Genomic DNA, 20,338 nt, shown 5'->3' on the forward strand with positions numbered 1-20,338 from the left:
GAGCCTCACGCCGAGGACATCAATGGGCTTACTGAGTGTATCACAGGCTACATAACTTTCTGCACCGACTCCATTGTTCCAGCTCAGACTGTTCATTGTTACCCAAATAACAAGCCGTGGGTGACTACGGACATCAAAGCCCTCCTCAACAACAAGAAGAGGGCTTTCAGAGGGGGCAACAAAGAGGAGGTGAGGAAGATCCAGGTGTTACTAAAGGACAAGATCAGAGAGGCTAAGGACAATTACAGGAGGAAGCTGGAGTGGAAACTCCAGCAGAACAGCATGAGAGAGGTGTGGAGGGGCATGAAGACCATCACTGGATTCAGGCCAACCAACAGCAGGGGAGCTGAGGGAGGTGAGAATAGAGCCAATGAGTTGAATCTGTTTTTCAATAGATTCGACACCACAGTGTCTGCTCCCACCCCCACAACCTCACCTGTAGTCAGCCTGGAATCCAGAACCACACCACTGTGCCAGCCTCTCTCTTCACATGTTGCCTCCTGTGAGATTCCTGACACCCCTCCCCCACCCATCACCTTCACTCAATACCAGGTTGAGATGCAAATGAGGAAACTTCACTCAGGCAAGTCTGCTGGACCAGACGGAGTGAGTCCCCTCGTCCTCAAGACCTGTGCCCCCCAGCTGTGTGGAGTCTTTCATAAACTGTTTATGCTGAGTCTGAGTCTGCAGAGGGTCCCGGTGATGTGGAAGACATCATGCCTCGTCCCTGTACCAAAGACGCCACGTCTCAGTGGCCCCCAGGATTACTGACCTCCCACATCATGAAGACCCTGGAAAGGCCCATCCTGGACCAGCTGCGACCCATAGTAAGACCACATCTGGATCCCCTTCAGTTCGCTTATCAGCCTCGTCTCGGAACTGAGGACGCCATCATCTACCTGCTCAATCGTGTCTACACCCATCTGGACCAGCCGGCGAGCACTGTGAGGGTCATGTTTTTTGACTTTTCCAGTGCTTTCAACACCATCAGGCCGACCCTCCTGGGTGATAAGTTAGCAGCGATGCAGGTGGATGCTTCTCTGGTGTCCTGGATTGTTGATTACCTGACAGGAAGACCACAATTTGTACGTCTCCCACAGTGTGTGTCTGACAAGGTGATCAGCAACACAGGGGCACCACAGGCACTACAGATAGAAACACCCCAAAAGAGGGTCTGCATTCTATAAATATATCAGACTCTTATATATGATATATAAAAAGAATTATATCATAAACATATAAGAAATTGAAACCTAATCCATTTGTAACAATATAAAAGGTATTCGAGCTGAACAGAAATACTCAGACCAGCCCTTCTGACACCAACAACTACGCCGCTCTTCCCCATTCTGATGCTCGGTTTGAACTTCAGCAGGTCGTCTTCACCATGTCTACATGCCTTACAGCAATCAGCTGCTGCCATGTGATTGGCTGATTAGATATTTGTCTTAGCAAGCAGTTAACAGGTGTACCCAACAAAGTGGCCAATGGGTAACTGTATGTTTGCCGTTTGGAACAACCTGCCTGAGGAACTCCACTTAGCGCTTCCTGAAAATCTGTTTCACTTCTTTGGTGGTGCTTTCTGCATGTGGTTCTACTTTTTCCCCCTCATGTTACCTCTTTTCTCTTAATTCTATTATTTAATTCATTATTGTTTGGAGTTCTATCTTTTCATTTCATTTTAACTTTTACCTTTTTAATACTGTTTTTGGAAAGCATTTTCTAACGCTGATTTTGATACGTGACATGCAAATAAACTCCTATTAGGTATTACAACAACTTCAGAGTCATGTTTTCAATCCTGGTGTTAGAGCTTAGTACAGCTTGACCAGTGGTTAAGCTACAGAAAGGGGCGGACACAGTAGATGTACTTACCCACTCAAAATGTCATCAAAGGAGACCACTAACATGTTCCACACATCCATTTATTCTCTTCCCCTCATCCAGTTATGGGTTGCAGTGCAGCTGGAGCCCATTCCAGTGGTCACAGGGTGAGAGGCAGCCAACCAGTCACAACTACAGCCAATTAAGAATCACCAATTATCATAACATGCAGGTCTTTGGACTATGGGAACAAGCTGGAGCACCCAGAGAGAATCACAGGGCCTTAGCTGGCCGGTAGATTCAAACCCAGACCTCCTCACTGTGTGGCGATGGTGTTAACCACCGCACCACCACGCTGCCCACTCAATTACTAATGTAGCTTAGTGATTCAACAGAGTAATAACTACTCGAAACTGCAGTGAAAGCTGTATGCACAACAATATAAAAAAATCTGCACTTGTTAAATATTTTAAGACAAAGTTTTTAGTTTAGATAAAGCACACAAGTATCCAATTTAAAGGTACATTTACACTCATCCAAGTTCCTCCATTACTAAACAGGTATAAAAAAAAAACTCCCACAACAACAACATAAAACACATTTTAAAACATTAATGCTCACATGATCACAGATTGTTTTTGAGCTCGATCTCAAAATTTCTGACAGCTATGGTTTTATCATAAAATCCCTCTACTGTCCAAAATTAAAGTGGAATGCTGAGCATTCATATGCCCTTAGGCATCAGGAACATTACGTTATCATCTTCACTCTTTAGATATCAGGAATGTTTTCACACAGAAAAAGAGACTCGAGTGCTTAAAGACTAAAGCCGGAGCCCGTCATAGTTCATCCTTCACGTCCGTTTCTTCTTTGTAGCTTTTACGCTCACATTTGCAGGCAGCAGTGTGGTCATCCAGCTGAGGCACCAGCTCCATGTCTGCGTGTTGTGTCGGCTGTCCCGTCTGTCGCTCTGAATACATGTGCAGCACTTTGTAGTAGTAACAGTACAGCCTGCTGGGCTGCAGCAGCTCTCTGGCTGCTGCCTGGCCCGCTCTGGCGATCTCTTGTGCTTCAGCGTCGTTCTCTTTAGCCCATCTGATCTTCTCCAGAAGGTCCGACAGGTTTCTCTTCACAGGAATGTAATGTGTTCCTGCCTTCAGGTGGCTGTAGAAATGTTCATAGTACTGAGAGTCTTGTTTCAGAACCAGACTGTTCCCGAGCATCAGGTAAGGAAACCGGTACGCTGCCACTGTTCCATCAATGTTCACCTGATATTTGTACTGCAAGATGAAGACAAGGTGGCACGAGTTGCATACACACGTTATGGATGTATTAAATCTATTCATAAAGACGAGGCATCAAGGAGCTAAACTAAATCATTGTAGTGAAGTGAGTAACGTATGGATGTATATATTTATAATTATATTTATTAAAGAGAAGACTATTTTACGCTTCCTTACCTTAAAGAAGTCAAAGAATCCAACAAGTGATGCTTTGCCAACGTGTTTCTCCTGGTCTCTAAAGAAGAACCACGCAGTGATGCCGGCATCAAGGAGCTCTGGGTTTTTTTTGGACAGTGATACAAGCTGAAGACGCTCCTCTCGACTGTCCCGACCCCGGAAAAACGCCCGCTCAGTTTTATTCACCCACGGAGGCCCTGATGGAAGTATATATTACTGAGTGGGAAGAATTGTCTACATTTACATACAAATTCACAGATCATAACCATATTTCTCCTAAAGGTGTTGACTGCTTCTCATCTATCTATCTATCTATCTATCTATCTATCTATCTGACCTGCTTTCCACAGATTCCCTTAACCACACTTCCAATTTCTCATGCCACCACACCTCCTTCATTTTGCCTTTCTCTGTCCTCCCTCCGAGTCTGTTCCCGGACCTGCTAATTCAAAGACCAAGCGGCACCTCATATGTGCGATCAGTCGGGTTTAACCAAACTCCCTTAGCCTGTCGACACATCCCAAGTTCAAAGAAGACAAAAGGAAGAGTGGCTGTGGGAAGAGTCAACCCCCTCCCTTTCAACTCCCATAAATCTTTTAATCATCACACTGACAGGAAGTGTTTTTTCCCCTTCCATCTCCCTTGATATGCCAGTATTTTCTGTACTCCTTCTCTTTCTTCTTTTGTCTCCAACATCTCCCGTGCTCTCTCTCCTCGCCTCTCCTCTAAGCCGTCTTACCAAATAGCCAATCCTTCTTTTTCTCTCCCTCTCCATTTGACAGCACTCTCCCTCCATCCCACCCACCCCCTCGTTGTCTGCCTACCGTGGAGGCTTTAATGAGTACACTGGCAAGGTCTGTAAATTATTCAATAACTGGGAGAAGAATCTCTGATTCCTCCCCTCCCCCCTTGTTATTCTAAAAATAGATTTCCTTATGTTGGGAGTGACTCTGAGCTATTAGAAATTAAGACGCTCATTGTTGTCTCCTGGTGGGGTGGAGATTTGACACCGTATTTTGAAATAATAGTTAAGCTGTGATTTCATTACTTTAGATTTATCATTGGCTATGAAACTGTGAAATCAGGTTAAAACAAACAGCGGAATGTGAATGAAAACAGCGGAATGTGAATGAAAACAGCGGAATGTGAATGAAAACAGCGGAATGTGAATGAAAACAGCGGAATGTGAATGAAAACAGCGGAATGTGAATGAAAACAGCGGAATGTGAATGAAAACAGCGGAATGTGAATGAAAACAGCGGAATGTGAATGAAAACAGCGGAATGTGAATGAAAACAGCGGAATGTGAATGAAAACAGCGGAATGTGAATGAAAACAGCGGAATTTGAATGAAAACAGCGGAATTTGAATGAAAACAGCGGAATTTGAATGAAAACAGCGGAATTTGAATGAAAACAGCGGAATTTGAATGAAAACAGCGGAATTTGAATGAAAACAGCGGAATTTGAATGAAAACAGCGGAATTTGAATGAAAACAGCGGAATTTGAATGAAAACAGCGGAATTTGAATGAAAACAGCGGAATTTGAATGAAAACAGCGGAATTTGAATGAAAACAGCGGAATTTGAATGAAAACAGCGGAATTTGAATGAAAACAGCGGAATTTGAATGAAAACAGCGGAATTTGAATGAAAACAGCGGAATTTGAATGAAAACAGCGGAATTTGAATGAAAACAGCGGAATTTGAATGAAAACAGCGGAATTTGAATGAAAACAGCGGAATTTGAATGAAAACAGCGGAATTTGAATGAAAACAGCGGAATTTGAATGAAAACAGCGGAATTTGAATGAAAACAGCGGAATTTGAATGAAAACAGCGGAATTTGAATGAAAACAGCGGAATTTGAATGAAAACAGCGGAATTTGAATGAAAACAGCGGAATTTGAATGAAAACAGCGGAATTTGAATGAAAACAGCGGAATTTGAATGAAAACAGCGGAATTTGAATGAAAACAGCGGAATTTGAATGAAAACAGCGGAATTTGAATGAAAACAGCGGAATTTGAATGAAAACAGCGGAATTTGAATGAAAACAGCGGAATTTGAATGAAAACAGCGGAATTTGAATGAAAACAGCGGAATTTGAATGAAAACAGCGGAATTTGAATGAAAACAGCGGAATTTGAATGAAAACAGCGGAATTTGAATGAAAACAGCGGAATTTGAATGAAAACAGCGGAATTTGAATGAAAACAGCGGAATTTGAATGAAAACAGCGGAATTTGAATGAAAACAGCGGAATTTGAATGAAAACAGCGGAATTTGAATGAAAACAGCGGAATTTGAATGAAAACAGCGGAATTTGAATGAAAACAGCGGAATTTGAATGAAAACAGCGGAATTTGAATGAAAACAGCGGAATTTGAATGAAAACAGCGGAATTTGAATGAAAACAGCGGAATTTGAATGAAAACAGCGGAATTTGAATGAAAACAGCGGAATTTGAATGAAAACAGCGGAATTTGAATGAAAACAGCGGAATTTGAATGAAAACAGCGGAATTTGAATGAAAACAGCGGAATTTGAATGAAAACAGCGGAATTTGAATGAAAACAGCGGAATTTGAATGAAAACAGCGGAATTTGAATGAAAACAGCGGAATTTGAATGAAAACAGCGGAATTTGAATGAAAACAGCGGAATTTGAATGAAAACAGCGGAATTTGAATGAAAACAGCGGAATTTGAATGAAAACAGCGGAATTTGAATGAAAACAGCGGAATTTGAATGAAAACAGCGGAATTTGAATGAAAACAGCGGAATTTGAATGAAAACAGCGGAATTTGAATGAAAACAGCGGAATTTGAATGAAAACAGCGGAATTTGAATGAAAACAGCGGAATTTGAATGAAAACAGCGGAATTTGAATGAAAACAGCGGAATTTGAATGAAAACAGCGGAATTTGAATGAAAACAGCGGAATTTGAATGAAAACAGCGGAATTTGAATGAAAACAGCGGAATTTGAATGAAAACAGCGGAATTTGAATGAAAACAGCGGAATTTGAATGAAAACAGCGGAATTTGAATGAAAACAGCGGAATTTGAATGAAAACAGCGGAATTTGAATGAAAACAGCGGAATTTGAATGAAAACAGCGGAATTTGAATGAAAACAGCGGAATTTGAATGAAAACAGCGGAATTTGAATGAAAACAGCGGAATTTGAATGAAAACAGCGGAATTTGAATGAAAACAGCGGAATTTGAATGAAAACAGCGGAATTTGAATGAAAACAGCGGAATTTGAATGAAAACAGCGGAATTTGAATGAAAACAGCGGAATTTGAATGAAAACAGCGGAATTTGAATGAAAACAGCGGAATTTGAATGAAAACAGCGGAATTTGAATGAAAACAGCGGAATTTGAATGAAAACAGCGGAATTTGAATGAAAACAGCGGAATTTGAATGAAAACAGCGGAATTTGAATGAAAACAGCGGAATTTGAATGAAAACAGCGGAATTTGAATGAAAACAGCGGAATTTGAATGAAAACAGCGGAATTTGAATGAAAACAGCGGAATTTGAATGAAAACAGCGGAATTTGAATGAAAACAGCGGAATTTGAATGAAAACAGCGGAATTTGAATGAAAACAGCGGAATTTGAATGAAAACAGCGGAATTTGAATGAAAACAGCGGAATTTGAATGAAAACAGCGGAATTTGAATGAAAACAGCGGAATTTGAATGAAAACAGCGGAATTTGAATGAAAACAGCGGAATTTGAATGAAAACAGCGGAATTTGAATGAAAACAGCGGAATTTGAATGAAAACAGCGGAATTTGAATGAAAACAGCGGAATTTGAATGAAAACAGCGGAATTTGAATGAAAACAGCGGAATTTGAATGAAAACAGCGGAATTTGAATGAAAACAGCGGAATTTGAATGAAAACAGCGGAATTTGAATGAAAACAGCGGAATTTGAATGAAAACAGCGGAATTTGAATGAAAACAGCGGAATTTGAATGAAAACAGCGGAATTTGAATGAAAACAGCGGAATTTGAATGAAAACAGCGGAATTTGAATGAAAACAGCGGAATTTGAATGAAAACAGCGGAATTTGAATGAAAACAGCGGAATTTGAATGAAAACAGCGGAATTTGAATGAAAACAGCGGAATTTGAATGAAAACAGCGGAATTTGAATGAAAACAGCGGAATTTGAATGAAAACAGCGGAATTTGAATGAAAACAGCGGAATTTGAATGAAAACAGCGGAATTTGAATGAAAACAGCGGAATTTGAATGAAAACAGCGGAATTTGAATGAAAACAGCGGAATTTGAATGAAAACAGCGGAATTTGAATGAAAACAGCGGAATTTGAATGAAAACAGCGGAATTTGAATGAAAACAGCGGAATTTGAATGAAAACAGCGGAATTTGAATGAAAACAGCGGAATTTGAATGAAAACAGCGGAATTTGAATGAAAACAGCGGAATTTGAATGAAAACAGCGGAATTTGAATGAAAACAGCGGAATTTGAATGAAAACAGCGGAATTTGAATGAAAACAGCGGAATTTGAATGAAAACAGCGGAATTTGAATGAAAACAGCGGAATTTGAATGAAAACAGCGGAATTTGAATGAAAACAGCGGAATTTGAATGAAAACAGCGGAATTTGAATGAAAACAGCGGAATTTGAATGAAAACAGCGGAATTTGAATGAAAACAGCGGAATTTGAATGAAAACAGCGGAATTTGAATGAAAACAGCGGAATTTGAATGAAAACAGCGGAATTTGAATGAAAACAGCGGAATTTGAATGAAAACAGCGGAATTTGAATGAAAACAGCGGAATTTGAATGAAAACAGCGGAATTTGAATGAAAACAGCGGAATTTGAATGAAAACAGCGGAATTTGAATGAAAACAGCGGAATTTGAATGAAAACAGCGGAATTTGAATGAAAACAGCGGAATTTGAATGAAAACAGCGGAATTTGAATGAAAACAGCGGAATTTGAATGAAAACAGCGGAATTTGAATGAAAACAGCGGAATTTGAATGAAAACAGCGGAATTTGAATGAAAACAGCGGAATTTGAATGAAAACAGCGGAATTTGAATGAAAACAGCGGAATTTGAATGAAAACAGCGGAATTTGAATGAAAACAGCGGAATTTGAATGAAAACAGCGGAATTTGAATGAAAACAGCGGAATTTGAATGAAAACAGCGGAATTTGAATGAAAACAGCGGAATTTGAATGAAAACAGCGGAATTTGAATGAAAACAGCGGAATTTGAATGAAAACAGCGGAATTTGAATGAAAACAGCGGAATAGATAGATAGATAGATAGATAGATAGATAGATAGATAGATAGATAGATAGATAGATAGATAGATAGATAGATAGATAGATAGATAGATAGATAGATAGATAGATAGATAGATAGATAGATAGATAGATAGATAGATAGATAGATAGATAGATAGATAGATAGATAGATAGATAGATAGATAGATAGATAGATAGATAGATAGATAGATAGATAGATAGATAGATAGATAGATAGATTCATTCATTCATTCATTCATTCATTCATTCATTCATTCATTCATTCATTCATTCATTCATTCATTCATTCATTCATTCATTCATTAAGGGTCCTAAGGCTAGACCCCCTATGCTAAGCAAGCATGAGCGAGACAGATAAATATGAAGGCATGCCGGCTCGGACGTCGCCCGGATCAACAAGGTCCGCGTCAGGTGTTGAGGAACCAGGGCACCCTGATGAAAAGTGGCCTACTGGAACAAGAAGGCATCGGTGGGCAAGACACAAAAACAGGGCGTTGTTGGAATGCTACTACGCAAGTACCCCGGCGGAAGGGGCTACATGAATAGGATGCGGGACCTATGGATTCTTCGATATCCAACATCCACAATGACGGCGAAACAACTAGTAGCTCAGTGTTCCAACATTCGAAAGAAGAGACTGCTCTCACAGCTAGAGATTGACGAGGTACAACACAAATGCTATGGCAAGGAGGAGTCAGGACGCCAGGTCAGGGGGGAGATATCATCACCCCCACCCGAGATTGGGTACATAGCCCCAAGTGCTATAGGAGAAGGATCGTTGAGTGCGAGAGGAACTGACCTGAAAAATAGGATCATGGCCAAGCTTGAAACCTGTATCCCCCATAGTCGGTTACCAAGATTACGTGAAGTACCCTCAGAAGGTCTGCTAGATGATGTTAATGCAGCACTATGGGCAATACCTACAACCACGATTACCGACAGCAAGCTGATCTACAATATGGCAGCAGTGATCAGTGAGATGCTTGGCTACAAGTTGAACAGCGACAAGGGGCAGTACCCTCCATGGAGAAGGAGGCTAGAGGGCAAGATCAAAGTAGCACGGAGGGAGGTTAGCTAACTAACGGAGTTGCAGAAAGGTGCGACAAAGAAGGTGCATAAGAAATACAGCAAGCTGTCCATACCTGAGGCCTTGGAAACTGCCAAGCAAAGACTCACAGCCTTGGCCAGCCGCTTGAGGAGGTACACCAGAGAGATAGAAGGCAGGAGAATAAACCAGCTGTTCTCCACAGAACCAGCAAAGGTGTACTCTCAGTGGCAAGGGAACAATAAGAGAACAGCACCACCAAGGCTGGAGACGGAGCAATACTGGAAGAGCATATGGGAGAAGGACGCAACCCATAACGGCAATGCTCAGTGGCTAGTGGATCTGAGGGCTGACCACAGCGACCTCCCTGAACAGGGTCCAGTAACCATCACAGTGGCAGATATCCAAGAAAGGGTCTCCAGTATGAAGAGTTGGACAGCACCAGGGCCCGACATGGTTCACGCCTACTGGCTAAAGAAGCTGACTGCACTCCACGAGCGTCTGGCAGCACAAATGAAGCAGCTGCTAGTTAACAAGAGACACCCGGAATGGCTAACCGAAGGTCGGACGGTCCTGATCCCCAAGGACCCCAAGAAGGGACCGGTCCCCTCCAACTACCGACCAATAACCTGCCTCAGTACTACATGGAAGCTCCTGTCAGGCATCATATCGGCTAAGATGAACAGGCACATGGGTCAATACATGAGCGGGACACAGAAAGGAATTGGCAAGAATACCAGAGGCGCAAAACACCAGCTACTGGTAGACAGAACAGTCAGCCGAGACTGCAAGACCAGACTGACCAACCTGTGCACTGCCTGGATTGATTACAAGAAGGGCTATGACTCAATGCCCCACAGCTGGATACTGGAATGCTTAGAATTGTACAAGATCAATGGGACCCTAAGAGCCTTCATCAGGAACTCAATGGGGATGTGGCGTACAACACTAGAGGCCAACTCCAAGCCCATAGCACAAGTCACCATCAAGTGCGGGATCTACCAAGGAGATGCTCTGTCCCCACTGCTGTTCTGCATAGGCCTGAACCCCCTCAGTGAGATCATTAACAAGACTGGCTACGGATACCGACTACGGAACGGAGCAGTTGTCAGCCACCTCCTGTACATGGATGACATGAAGCTGTATGCCAAGAGTGAACGAGACATCGATTCACTGATCCACACTACCAGGCTATACAGCAATGACATTGGAATGTCATTCGGACTGGAGAAGTGTAGTCAGATGGTAACAAAGAGAGGGAAGGTAGTCAGAACTGAGGGGATTGAACTACCAGAAGGCAACATTGCAGACATAGAGGACAGTTACAAGTACCTGGGGATCCCGCAGGCGAATGGGAACCATGAAGAGGCCGCTAGAAAAGCTGCAACCACCAAGTACCTGCAGAGGGTCAGGCAAGTCCTGAGGAGTCAGCTGAATGGTAAGAACAAGATCCGGGCCATCAACACGTACGCCCTGCCCGTGATCAGGTACCCTGCTGGGGTAATAGGCTGGCCAAAGGAGGAGATAGAAGCCACTGACATAAAGACAAGAAAGCTCCTTACCATGCATGGAGGGTTTCACCCCAAGTCCAGCACCCTGAGGCTGTACGCTAAGCGGAAGGAAGGGGGCCGGGGACTGGTGAGTGTCAGCACCACAGTCCAGGATGAGACAACGAACATCCAAGAATACATTGGGAAGATGGCCCCAACTGACCGAGTGCTCAATGAATACCTCAGGCAGCAGAAACCCAAGAAAGAGGAGGGAGACGAGGAACCATCATGGAAGAACAGGCCCCTGCACGGTATGTACCACCGGCAGATAGAGGAGGTGGCTGTTATCCAGAAATCCTACCAGTGGCTGGACAAAGCTGGACTGAAAGACAGCACAGAGGCACTAATCATGGCAGCACAAGAACAAGCTCTGAGCACAAGATCCATAGAGGCTGGGGTCTATCACACCAGGCAAGACCCCAGGTGCAGGCTGTGTAAAGATGCCCCAGAGACAATCCAGCACATAACAGCAGGGTGCAAGATGCTAGCAGGCAAGGCATACATGGAACGCCATAACCAAGTGGCCGGCATAGTGTACAGGAACATCTGTGCCGAGTATAACCTGGAAGTCCCGAGGTCAAAATGGGAGATGCCCCCAAGGGTGGTGGAGAATGACCGAGCTAAGATCCTGTGGGACTTCCAGATACAGACGGACAAAATGGTGGTGGCTAACCAACCGGACATAGTGGTGGTAGACAAACAGAAGAAGACGGCCGTAGTGATCGATGTAGCGGTTCCGAATGACAGCAATATCAGGAAGAAGGAACACGAGAAGCTGGAGAAATACCAAGGGCTCAGAGAAGAGCTCGAGAGGATGTGGAGGGTGAAGGTAACGGTGGTCCCCGTGGTAATCGGAGCACTAGGTGCGGTGACTCCCAAGCTAGGCGAGTGGCTCCAGCAGATCCTGGGAATAACATCGGAGATCTCTGTCCAGAAGAGCGCAGTCCTGGGAACAGCTAAGATACTGCGCAGGACCCTCAAGCTCCCAGGCCTCTGGTAGAGGACCCGAGCTTGAAGGATAAACTGCCTGCAGGGGCGTGCTGGGTGTTTTTTTATACATATACACATTATATATATATATATATATATATATATATATATATATATATATATATATATATATACACACACATTATATATATATATATATATATATATATATATATATATATATATATATATATATATATATATATATATATATATATATATATATATATATATATATATATATATATATATATATACACACACACACACACACTCAGATTTCCTGAAAGTTACATCTGAGTCAATATATGTATGAAATCCATTAAAAAAACCACTTCCTTGTCATTTCTATCTTTAAAATGTTAACAAACAACAGCAGAATGTGTAATTTAGAAAAAACAGTGACTTTAGATGAAAACTGCTTCTGACTCCAAAAATCTAACATGTCGGCCGACATTGGGAATGTTGTGCGCAGAAAGAAGTGCCATCTTATATCTATCATTCATCACATGGACAAACGTATTGGCTCACACCTCTTAATCTTTGAATTCATCTGTTTTCAGTCCCACTGCAACAGGCTTATGATATTTTTACAAACAAGTGTTGCAAACTCAAAAACTCCACAGTCCCAAACCGCCTCTGGAATCAACATCAAAACAGAAAGTGTGCTCTGGGAGGTTGATGACATGGCTCAGCAGCTCCTGTAGGTGTAATGTGTAGGTTTTGTTCATATAGTGTATAGAGCAGGGGTAGGCAACTCCAGGCCTCAAGTGCCAAGTGTCCTGCAGGTTTTAGACGTGTCCTTGATCCAATACTGCAGATTCAAATTGCTAAAAGACCTCCTCAACATGTCTTGAAGTTCTCCAAAGTCCTGGTAATGACTTTTGATTCAGCTGTGTTGACTCAGGGTGATATCTAAAACCTGAAGGACACCTGCACTCGAGGTCTGCAGTTGCCTTCCCCTGGTATAGAGTCTATGGACTGTGGTGCCCTCTGGTGGACAGTTACAAAAACAAACCAAAGGAGAAACTGCCTTCATAACGTGACATCACCCTCATAGATGGATTCTTTGGTTGGGATCTTTTGGATCTTCGTTAAACTAGCTGCAGCTAAACATACAGCTTCTACAACAAGTTCAACCTCTATACTGCCTGAAGAAGAACAGCCCACTAAGTTGGATTATGTAGTTCAGGAAACCTTGCACACTGTAGATTTTTTAAAAAAGGTAGTGCTTTATGGCTCTTGAGAACATTTTGGGAAAATACAGCAGAGGCAGCACTTTCTTTCTTTTTTATTTTATTTTTGCTGAACGCTGGCAAGTTCAAAGCAATAAAAGGTCTTAAACTGCTGCACAGTATTAAAAGCAATAAATCAATAAAAAGTACACCTCTGTGTAGAAGTACATCCCAACATAATTTACTCCTGCCAGTTGCAGTTTAAGTGCAATTTCCTTCAAACTCAGATACTCAATAAGAAGTTTTAACAACTTGTAGCACAGACAGAAATATACGAATGATGATAACATAAACTGAGGGCTGTTTTGCTCAGGAGTATCAAAGTTACCTGTATTCCCTTGGACAGATAGGAGGTCATTAGTGACCCCTCTCAGTGTCTCCAGGGTGGAGTGTGTGACCTCATAGGTAGGGAGGACGATATCCCGTGTGTCTGTGGAGCCACACCACGATAAGATCGGAACAGCAGCCGACGTCTTTGTCTCTAGCGGCCAGTCACCCACATTGATGTAAAACTCCACATCAGGCACCCTCACCTGCAACAGAACATCGCTGTGTGACTGTAAAGACTTTATATATATATATGCAACAGCACAGCATGGAAAAAACAGCAGAACAACTCTACCTTCCTCGTCAATGATAGCAAAATTTCATCAGAGAACATCTTGAAGTCGGTGTATTTTCCCAGCGTGCGCCGGTACACGTGGTTGTTGATGATGGCGTAGTGAATGAGCCCTCCTCTGTTGGAGAATCTGTGAGGCACTTCCTGCCTGAGATGCTGCAGGTCGATGGTGGGAAAAGACTTAAAGTCAGCTAGAATCTGTCGGTCATCGGCAGGACACTGCATGACGCTCTGCCAGACGGAGGCATCGGGCTCAGGACAGTCACAGTATTCATGATGCACTGGACCTGAGCATGGGAATGAGCCATCAGGGTTAGATACACGTATAAATGCAATGTGGAAGATGAGGAGTCACTGTCAACTTACTGAAAAAAACAAACCCCAAAATATCTGGAACAGTCGATGAAGTCAGTCAATGTTGATAAATCCCAAAAAACACAAGTTACTGGATGTAAAGCTGTGTTAAATCTAGCGTATGTATGTGCACTCACCCCCAAATGTGACTACAAAGCAGCACAAAGACAACACTTCTTTATGCCAATGCTATAGTTAGTGTTCTTCTGCTCTATACATATGAGCTGGCTGTAATGAGGAGGTGGAGCAGGTTATCTAAGGTTGGTGGTGAAACATCTGGTTACTTGAGTCTGCATGTCAAAGTATAATTGGGCAACATACCAAACCCAAAGCTGCTCTCCAGCGTGTTCATCGCAGTGTGAGTGTTAAATAAAAAGCACTTACGTGTAGAGAAAAGTAATTGCATGAACCAGTCTATGTAACATTTACTGCATTCTTTTTAAAATAATTTTAATAGCTCTGACAGTCACTCTGCTCTTAAGTCTTTACTCCTTCCTGTGCTTCAGTAAACATCAGTCTTCCAGTAGTACAACATGAAGTGGACAGTGTGACTCGTGATGGAAGAGTTTAAGTATAAATGCTGCAGTTCTAGGATGAGTATTTTGAGGTCCCTTTCATATCTATCTTCATCATTCATTGTGTGGGTTACCCATGGAGTGGTGAGACTTTAGTTTGTGGCCACTCTTGGCTCTGTTATCAATCCTGACTTTATTTTTTGTGCAAAACACTGGCATCATAATTAAGAGCAATGCACTCTGGAGATAAACTTTGCATGTAAAAGCAATTCGTCATTTTTATCCCGATTTCTCACCATTAAATTGATTTTTCACCTTCGTATAAAGGGTCTGAGGACAGAAGGTGATGCAACAGGTTTTCTGACTAACCTTGGATGGTGTAGGGTGAGCTAGCCACAGCAGCATCTCTGTAAGAGACCTGGATCTTCAGACCCTTGTGAGCAGTGCTGTAGAGCCGATACCTCAACAGGAAGGAGCCGTCTCCTCTGTCCAGAGGTGGAGGGACGTGGATACGGAGGTACTCATTCTTATCCAGTGAGCCGATCTTCACTTTAAACGTGTCTTTTCCTGAGCACCACATTCAAAAAGCATTTCAATGAACAGTTTGAGTGCTAACGCAAGTAACAGTTATGCATATTCGGCCGCTCGTGCACGTTTTCGTTAACATTAGCCCCCCAAAAACTTTAAACGTAGCTTGCTAGCCACCGGGTTGTAATAACAAAAGAATGCTGCAAAAACAGTTTAAGGTTAGCTTAAAAACACTGCAACAGGACTTTAGTGAGCTAATAATGTCGCGTTGGTGGTCATTTACCTGGAGACAGAGTCAGGTTTTCTCCTTTTGAATTCACTGCCTGAATAAAGAAGTAGCGGACTGGTAACACGGTGTCCGGGTTTAGCCCCGGACCCCATATCAGACACCTCTCTGGACTGATTCCTTCAGAGTCACAAACCGGGAAGCTTGTACTTTGAAATACTAGTAAAATTACAAATCGGCTAATTAAACCACTCGGAAACGGCTCGACTACATCTACGTTCCGGTAACACGCCATACTCCAGCAGCTGGCACCAAGTAAACGTGTACAGTCACTAAATTTTAAGTGCAAAGTTTTGATAGAAACTCCTACTCCGACATGTTGGTGAAGACAACACGCCCACTGGTGATGGCCAGTGACGCCTTCACGGGAAGTTGGAAATTTTGGGGGGTATACATATTGTGAACGCCCCCTACAGACATAAATACTCCACATTACTGATAAAAAAAAAGATCTTAACACTAATTAACCACTCCTTTGTTGTTGTTCTTGTTTTTTAACCAACTTTGCAAAATACTGCAGATAACAGCACCAGGATTAGTTATTGTCAGGGGTAAAGGAAGTCTTCAGATTTACTACATCAGAAACTTATATTATTGCATCTCATTTACAGGTAAAAGTTCAAGTTCTACTTGAGCAAAAGTACACAAGTACCGTCAGGCCAATATATGTGGCTGACCTGTGCTGCGTTCAATTCACAAATCCCTTTACTGTTGTAGCTGGTGGGGTACTGTTATTTATTTATTCATTTATTTATTTATTTATTTATTTGTATTGTTATTGTGTAGCAGCGCAGCTCTGTTTGCATAATATAAACAGTGAAGGTGAAAGCTGAACGCTAACCTTTTTCCACTCCATATGTTTTTTTTGTTTTTTGTTTTTAATTTTACCAGTATGTCTCAAATTTTATTCCAATGGGAAAGTGCAACCATCCATTGTATCAGGAACAGAAATGGAGAAGAATACAGTACAAGTAGTGTAAGCAGAGCACTTGTCTTATTTTACATCAGGTGTGGTTGCTTCAGTGTGCTTTAAGCTTTGTTCTTTGTTTTAAATGTTAACTTTGTGAGGCAGGATGTTGAATCCATCAATCATGGAAGGAATGAAAAACAGGATGGACAAAAAGTGAAATAAAGGACTCCCATTTTGTGGTTAAGTTAGTTTCCAACTTTTGCTTCATGCCTTCATCTAAAACTTAATTTAGTTTATCTGGCTCCTCTTAAAGAGGATGTGTCAGGGAACTGTTTCCAATAACATTAACCTTTGGTACAGGAAAAACACATCCCCTTTTCACTGTACTAGTGTCAATAAATTCAAGCCAAGTAGAGTAACATATTTTTGCTTATTAAGAAGCTTGTAGTGCTAATTTCAAGATTGTACAATTCAAACTTTTAGTACAAAGCAGCGTCTTTAAAATAATACACACAATATTTAAATAAGTACAACCACTGTGATAAATATTAAATATAGTGGTTAAAATGTAAGATGACACAGGCCAGGTATCTATGTGTGTGATTGCATTAGCTGTTTTAGTGCTTCTCAGAATAAAAGGGTGTTTTCAGTCTTTTCAAAATTTGCCAGCTGTGCACAAGCGTGTCTGGGAAAACATGTAAAAACACTCAAGTGGTAATAAAAAGGTGCAAGTACAAAGGTTTGCATATTTAAAAAAAGAGCCGAGTCTGAGGCCTCAGGAGAAGAGCAGTTTCTGGAGCCCTGAGGATGTTATCAAAGCTAGAAGTTCAGAGTGGACAGCCACATCTACGCTGAAAATCACTTTCCTCTATTCCTCTAAGCTTTCAACAACTTACTCTGGTTTTGTGCTACTACTACACCTGACATTCATTGCTCCTACAAATGTACTCTAAAACTCTGAAAGAGACATTCAAAAACACATCTAAAGCTGCCACTTCTATCCATTCTAGCTCTGCACATCTCCTCAGGCCAAATGTAGAATGTGGAGAAGCTGGCAACCAGAGAGAGGCGAGCGCAGCTCCTCTGGCAGTACTGTGTAATGTACTATAGGTGTAGCGGACTGGAGAGAATTGTATGAGTGGTTGTGTGTGAGGGTGGGTGGGGTTTGCAACATCATGCATTGGCCAGTTCCTCAGCTTCATCTCTGTTTTCATTGATCTCAGCCAGCGTCCTGACGAAGCGGGTCCACTCATCCGCTTTGGGAACACAGATTTGCTCGCCAACATCATAGACCTGAACCTGTCCCTCTGAGTCCCCAGTGGCAATCTCCTTTCCAGTGTGAGACCATCTGACACGGTTCAGTGCCGGAGCCCCATCCACATACACACTAGCAGTTGGAACTTCGGTATCATTGTTGAGGTTCCACAAGTCCAGACGTCCAGCTAAGTCCACACAAGCAAACAGGGCAGGGTGTGTTGGAGACCACATCACATCGTAGACGTAGTCACAACTGTCCTCAAAAGAGTATAGTGGACGGGTACTCTTAGTGCTCCAGAGTTTGACGGTTCAGTCAAACGAGGACGAGATGAAGAGGTGAGAGAAATCAACAGGTCCTCCAGCACTGTGGCAGCTCAGTCCAGTAACCGGACCATGGTGGCCTTCAAACACTTCAGTGATGCCTGCCTTTCCACTCCATAAGTTAATGTGAGGGTTCCTGATGGTTAGGGACAAATGCAAATGCACTGCAGGATGCTGTAAACGGCCCAAACCTCAGTCAGGAGAACAACTGAGAGAATCCATCCACAATACCAGGTTAGTCATTAATATACTGCTGCATGTAGTTACATTGTAAAACTGAACTTTAAAATGAATAGTGGTAATAATAACCAAGAGAGACTGACAGTGATCACCGACTTTTTAGGGGCTTGTTGAGATTAAATAGAACAAGATACAAAGCATTAAAACATGTTAAAGTAACAACAGCCTTAATAAACGCAGCTGCCAAATATTCTGAGGAGTACAACTTGGAATAGAAAGTAAAGACTTCTCTTTCAATCTCTATGAAATCTTTGCATTCAGTCCCATTTATCAGCAGGCTTGTAATTAAATTTCTCAGCTGTCTACATTTCTCCAGCTTACTAAAATACAATGAATTTTTTTCACCCGCCTCAATCCATTTGGCTCTTCATCTTATGAAAGCACCCTGGGCTTTCTCAAGGTAAAGATCATCTAATTTAGTCTGGTACTCCATCAATTTATTTTTCTGTTGTTTTCCCTGTTTTTCTGTTTGGTTTTTCTTTACTACAGCACTGAGTTATTTCTCGAAGTAAATTACTTTCATATTCTCATTTTTCCATATTCAGTTATTTGCAGAATTTTATAGTAAATTCTTTGATCTTGAATTGAACAAATTCCAATTTCTGTATAATACACACTATTGATTCCTTATTTTCAGTATCTCTGATTATATGTCTAATTTCATCACGATATTCATCCCTATTTAAAAGGCTGGCATTGAATTCCCAATATTAATATCCCCTGCTACTAAGTTTCTTCCTTGTTGGTTTTGGCTTTAGAGATTTTAGATTGTGAGGTACACCAAAAAATGGCATCGCTCACCAACCAATAATCAATTCCTGACCTGCTTTCTCCATTAGGTTTAAACCACGAATATTTCTTAAGTCCAGGATTCATACATCTCCAAATGTCTGTGAAATTATTATCACAAGCAAAGTTCTCAATAATGTTATTCTGCTGCCTCCTTCCTAAGCGAGGCGCCCATCTGTCCATCCATTCATCTGGTGTCACGTTCCCATCACCTCCAACGACAATATAATCTGTGGGGTACATAACTTTAACTCTGAAATCACATTTGTTAAATTTTCCAATAGACTTTTATTTTGACCCTGATTATTTATGTCCATAAAGCCTTGTGACAATAAGGAATAAACCTTCGCATTTCAACACTACAGTTAACCAGTGGCCCTCTCTGTCAGCTTTGTAAGTTATAATTTACCCTGGGAATTTATTAAAACAAATCGCCACACCTCCAGATGGATTAGATCCATGGCTGAAAAGAATCTGGTCTCCCCACCGATTAGTCCAAAATGTAACATCAGCATCTACAGAGTGAGTGTCTTGTAGAAATAAAGAGTGACATTTTTGCCCCTTGCAAAATAAAAGTGCATTTTTTCTTAACAAGGTCCTTCAAACCCTGAATGTTTAATGAACTAAATATAATTTGTGAGTGAACCATAACAAGTAAAGAAAAAATGAAATGGAAAAAAATAAAGAGGTATGAGTTTAACCCATAACTCTTGTCACCCACTCAGTGACTAGTAACCTCTCATTTTCAGCTGAGCTCTGTTGTCCCATTAATAATAATCCACCGTATAACAGTCTGAGCCTTTCATTTAGCGTCGCCAATCCTCCGTCCTTCAATGTATCCACGAGGACCTCGGAAAAAGGTCAGTCTTGCTTGCTTGTTCAATTTGAGGCCACATCTGCTTCCTCTCTTCCAAATCCTCCCGCGGCAGTACCTCAGCAAAGTGAACAGACAGCCGAACCGACTCCTTCAGATCGTAGTTGTCTTTGGTCAGCTGCTCATATCTTCTCTCCAACTCTTTAACCTTCTGTCTACATTCTTTCACCTCCTCCAAGTTGAACTGAACAGCTTTCGATAGGATGGCTAGCCTTTTTA

At 41.8% G+C, this 20,338-nt stretch overlaps 1 protein-coding gene across 1 annotated transcript; it reads right to left on the bottom strand.

Moving 5' to 3' along the window:
- Positions 1–1,911: 1,911 nt before the first annotated feature.
- On the bottom strand, positions 1,912–16,083 carry poglut3 (protein O-glucosyltransferase 3). The gene is made up of 6 exons (XM_085280715.1): positions 15,726–16,083; positions 15,284–15,481; positions 14,049–14,332; positions 13,755–13,959; positions 3,285–3,481; positions 1,912–3,104 (listed from the first exon to the last, which is right to left on the bottom strand). The coding sequence occupies exons 1-6, from the start codon at positions 15,961–15,963 to the stop codon at positions 2,664–2,666; spliced, it is 1,563 nt and encodes a 520-aa protein (XP_085136841.1). The 5' UTR covers positions 15,964–16,083; the 3' UTR covers positions 1,912–2,663.
- Positions 16,084–20,338: the final 4,255 nt, after the last annotated feature.

This window comes from Mchenga conophoros, linkage group LG7, assembly GCF_057382185.1.
Source record: "Mchenga conophoros isolate Kocher_MC1m ecotype Shallow Benthic linkage group LG7, M_conophoros_male_GT1.1, whole genome shotgun sequence".
In the NCBI taxonomy this organism is placed as follows: Eukaryota; Metazoa; Chordata; class Actinopteri; order Cichliformes; family Cichlidae; genus Mchenga; species Mchenga conophoros.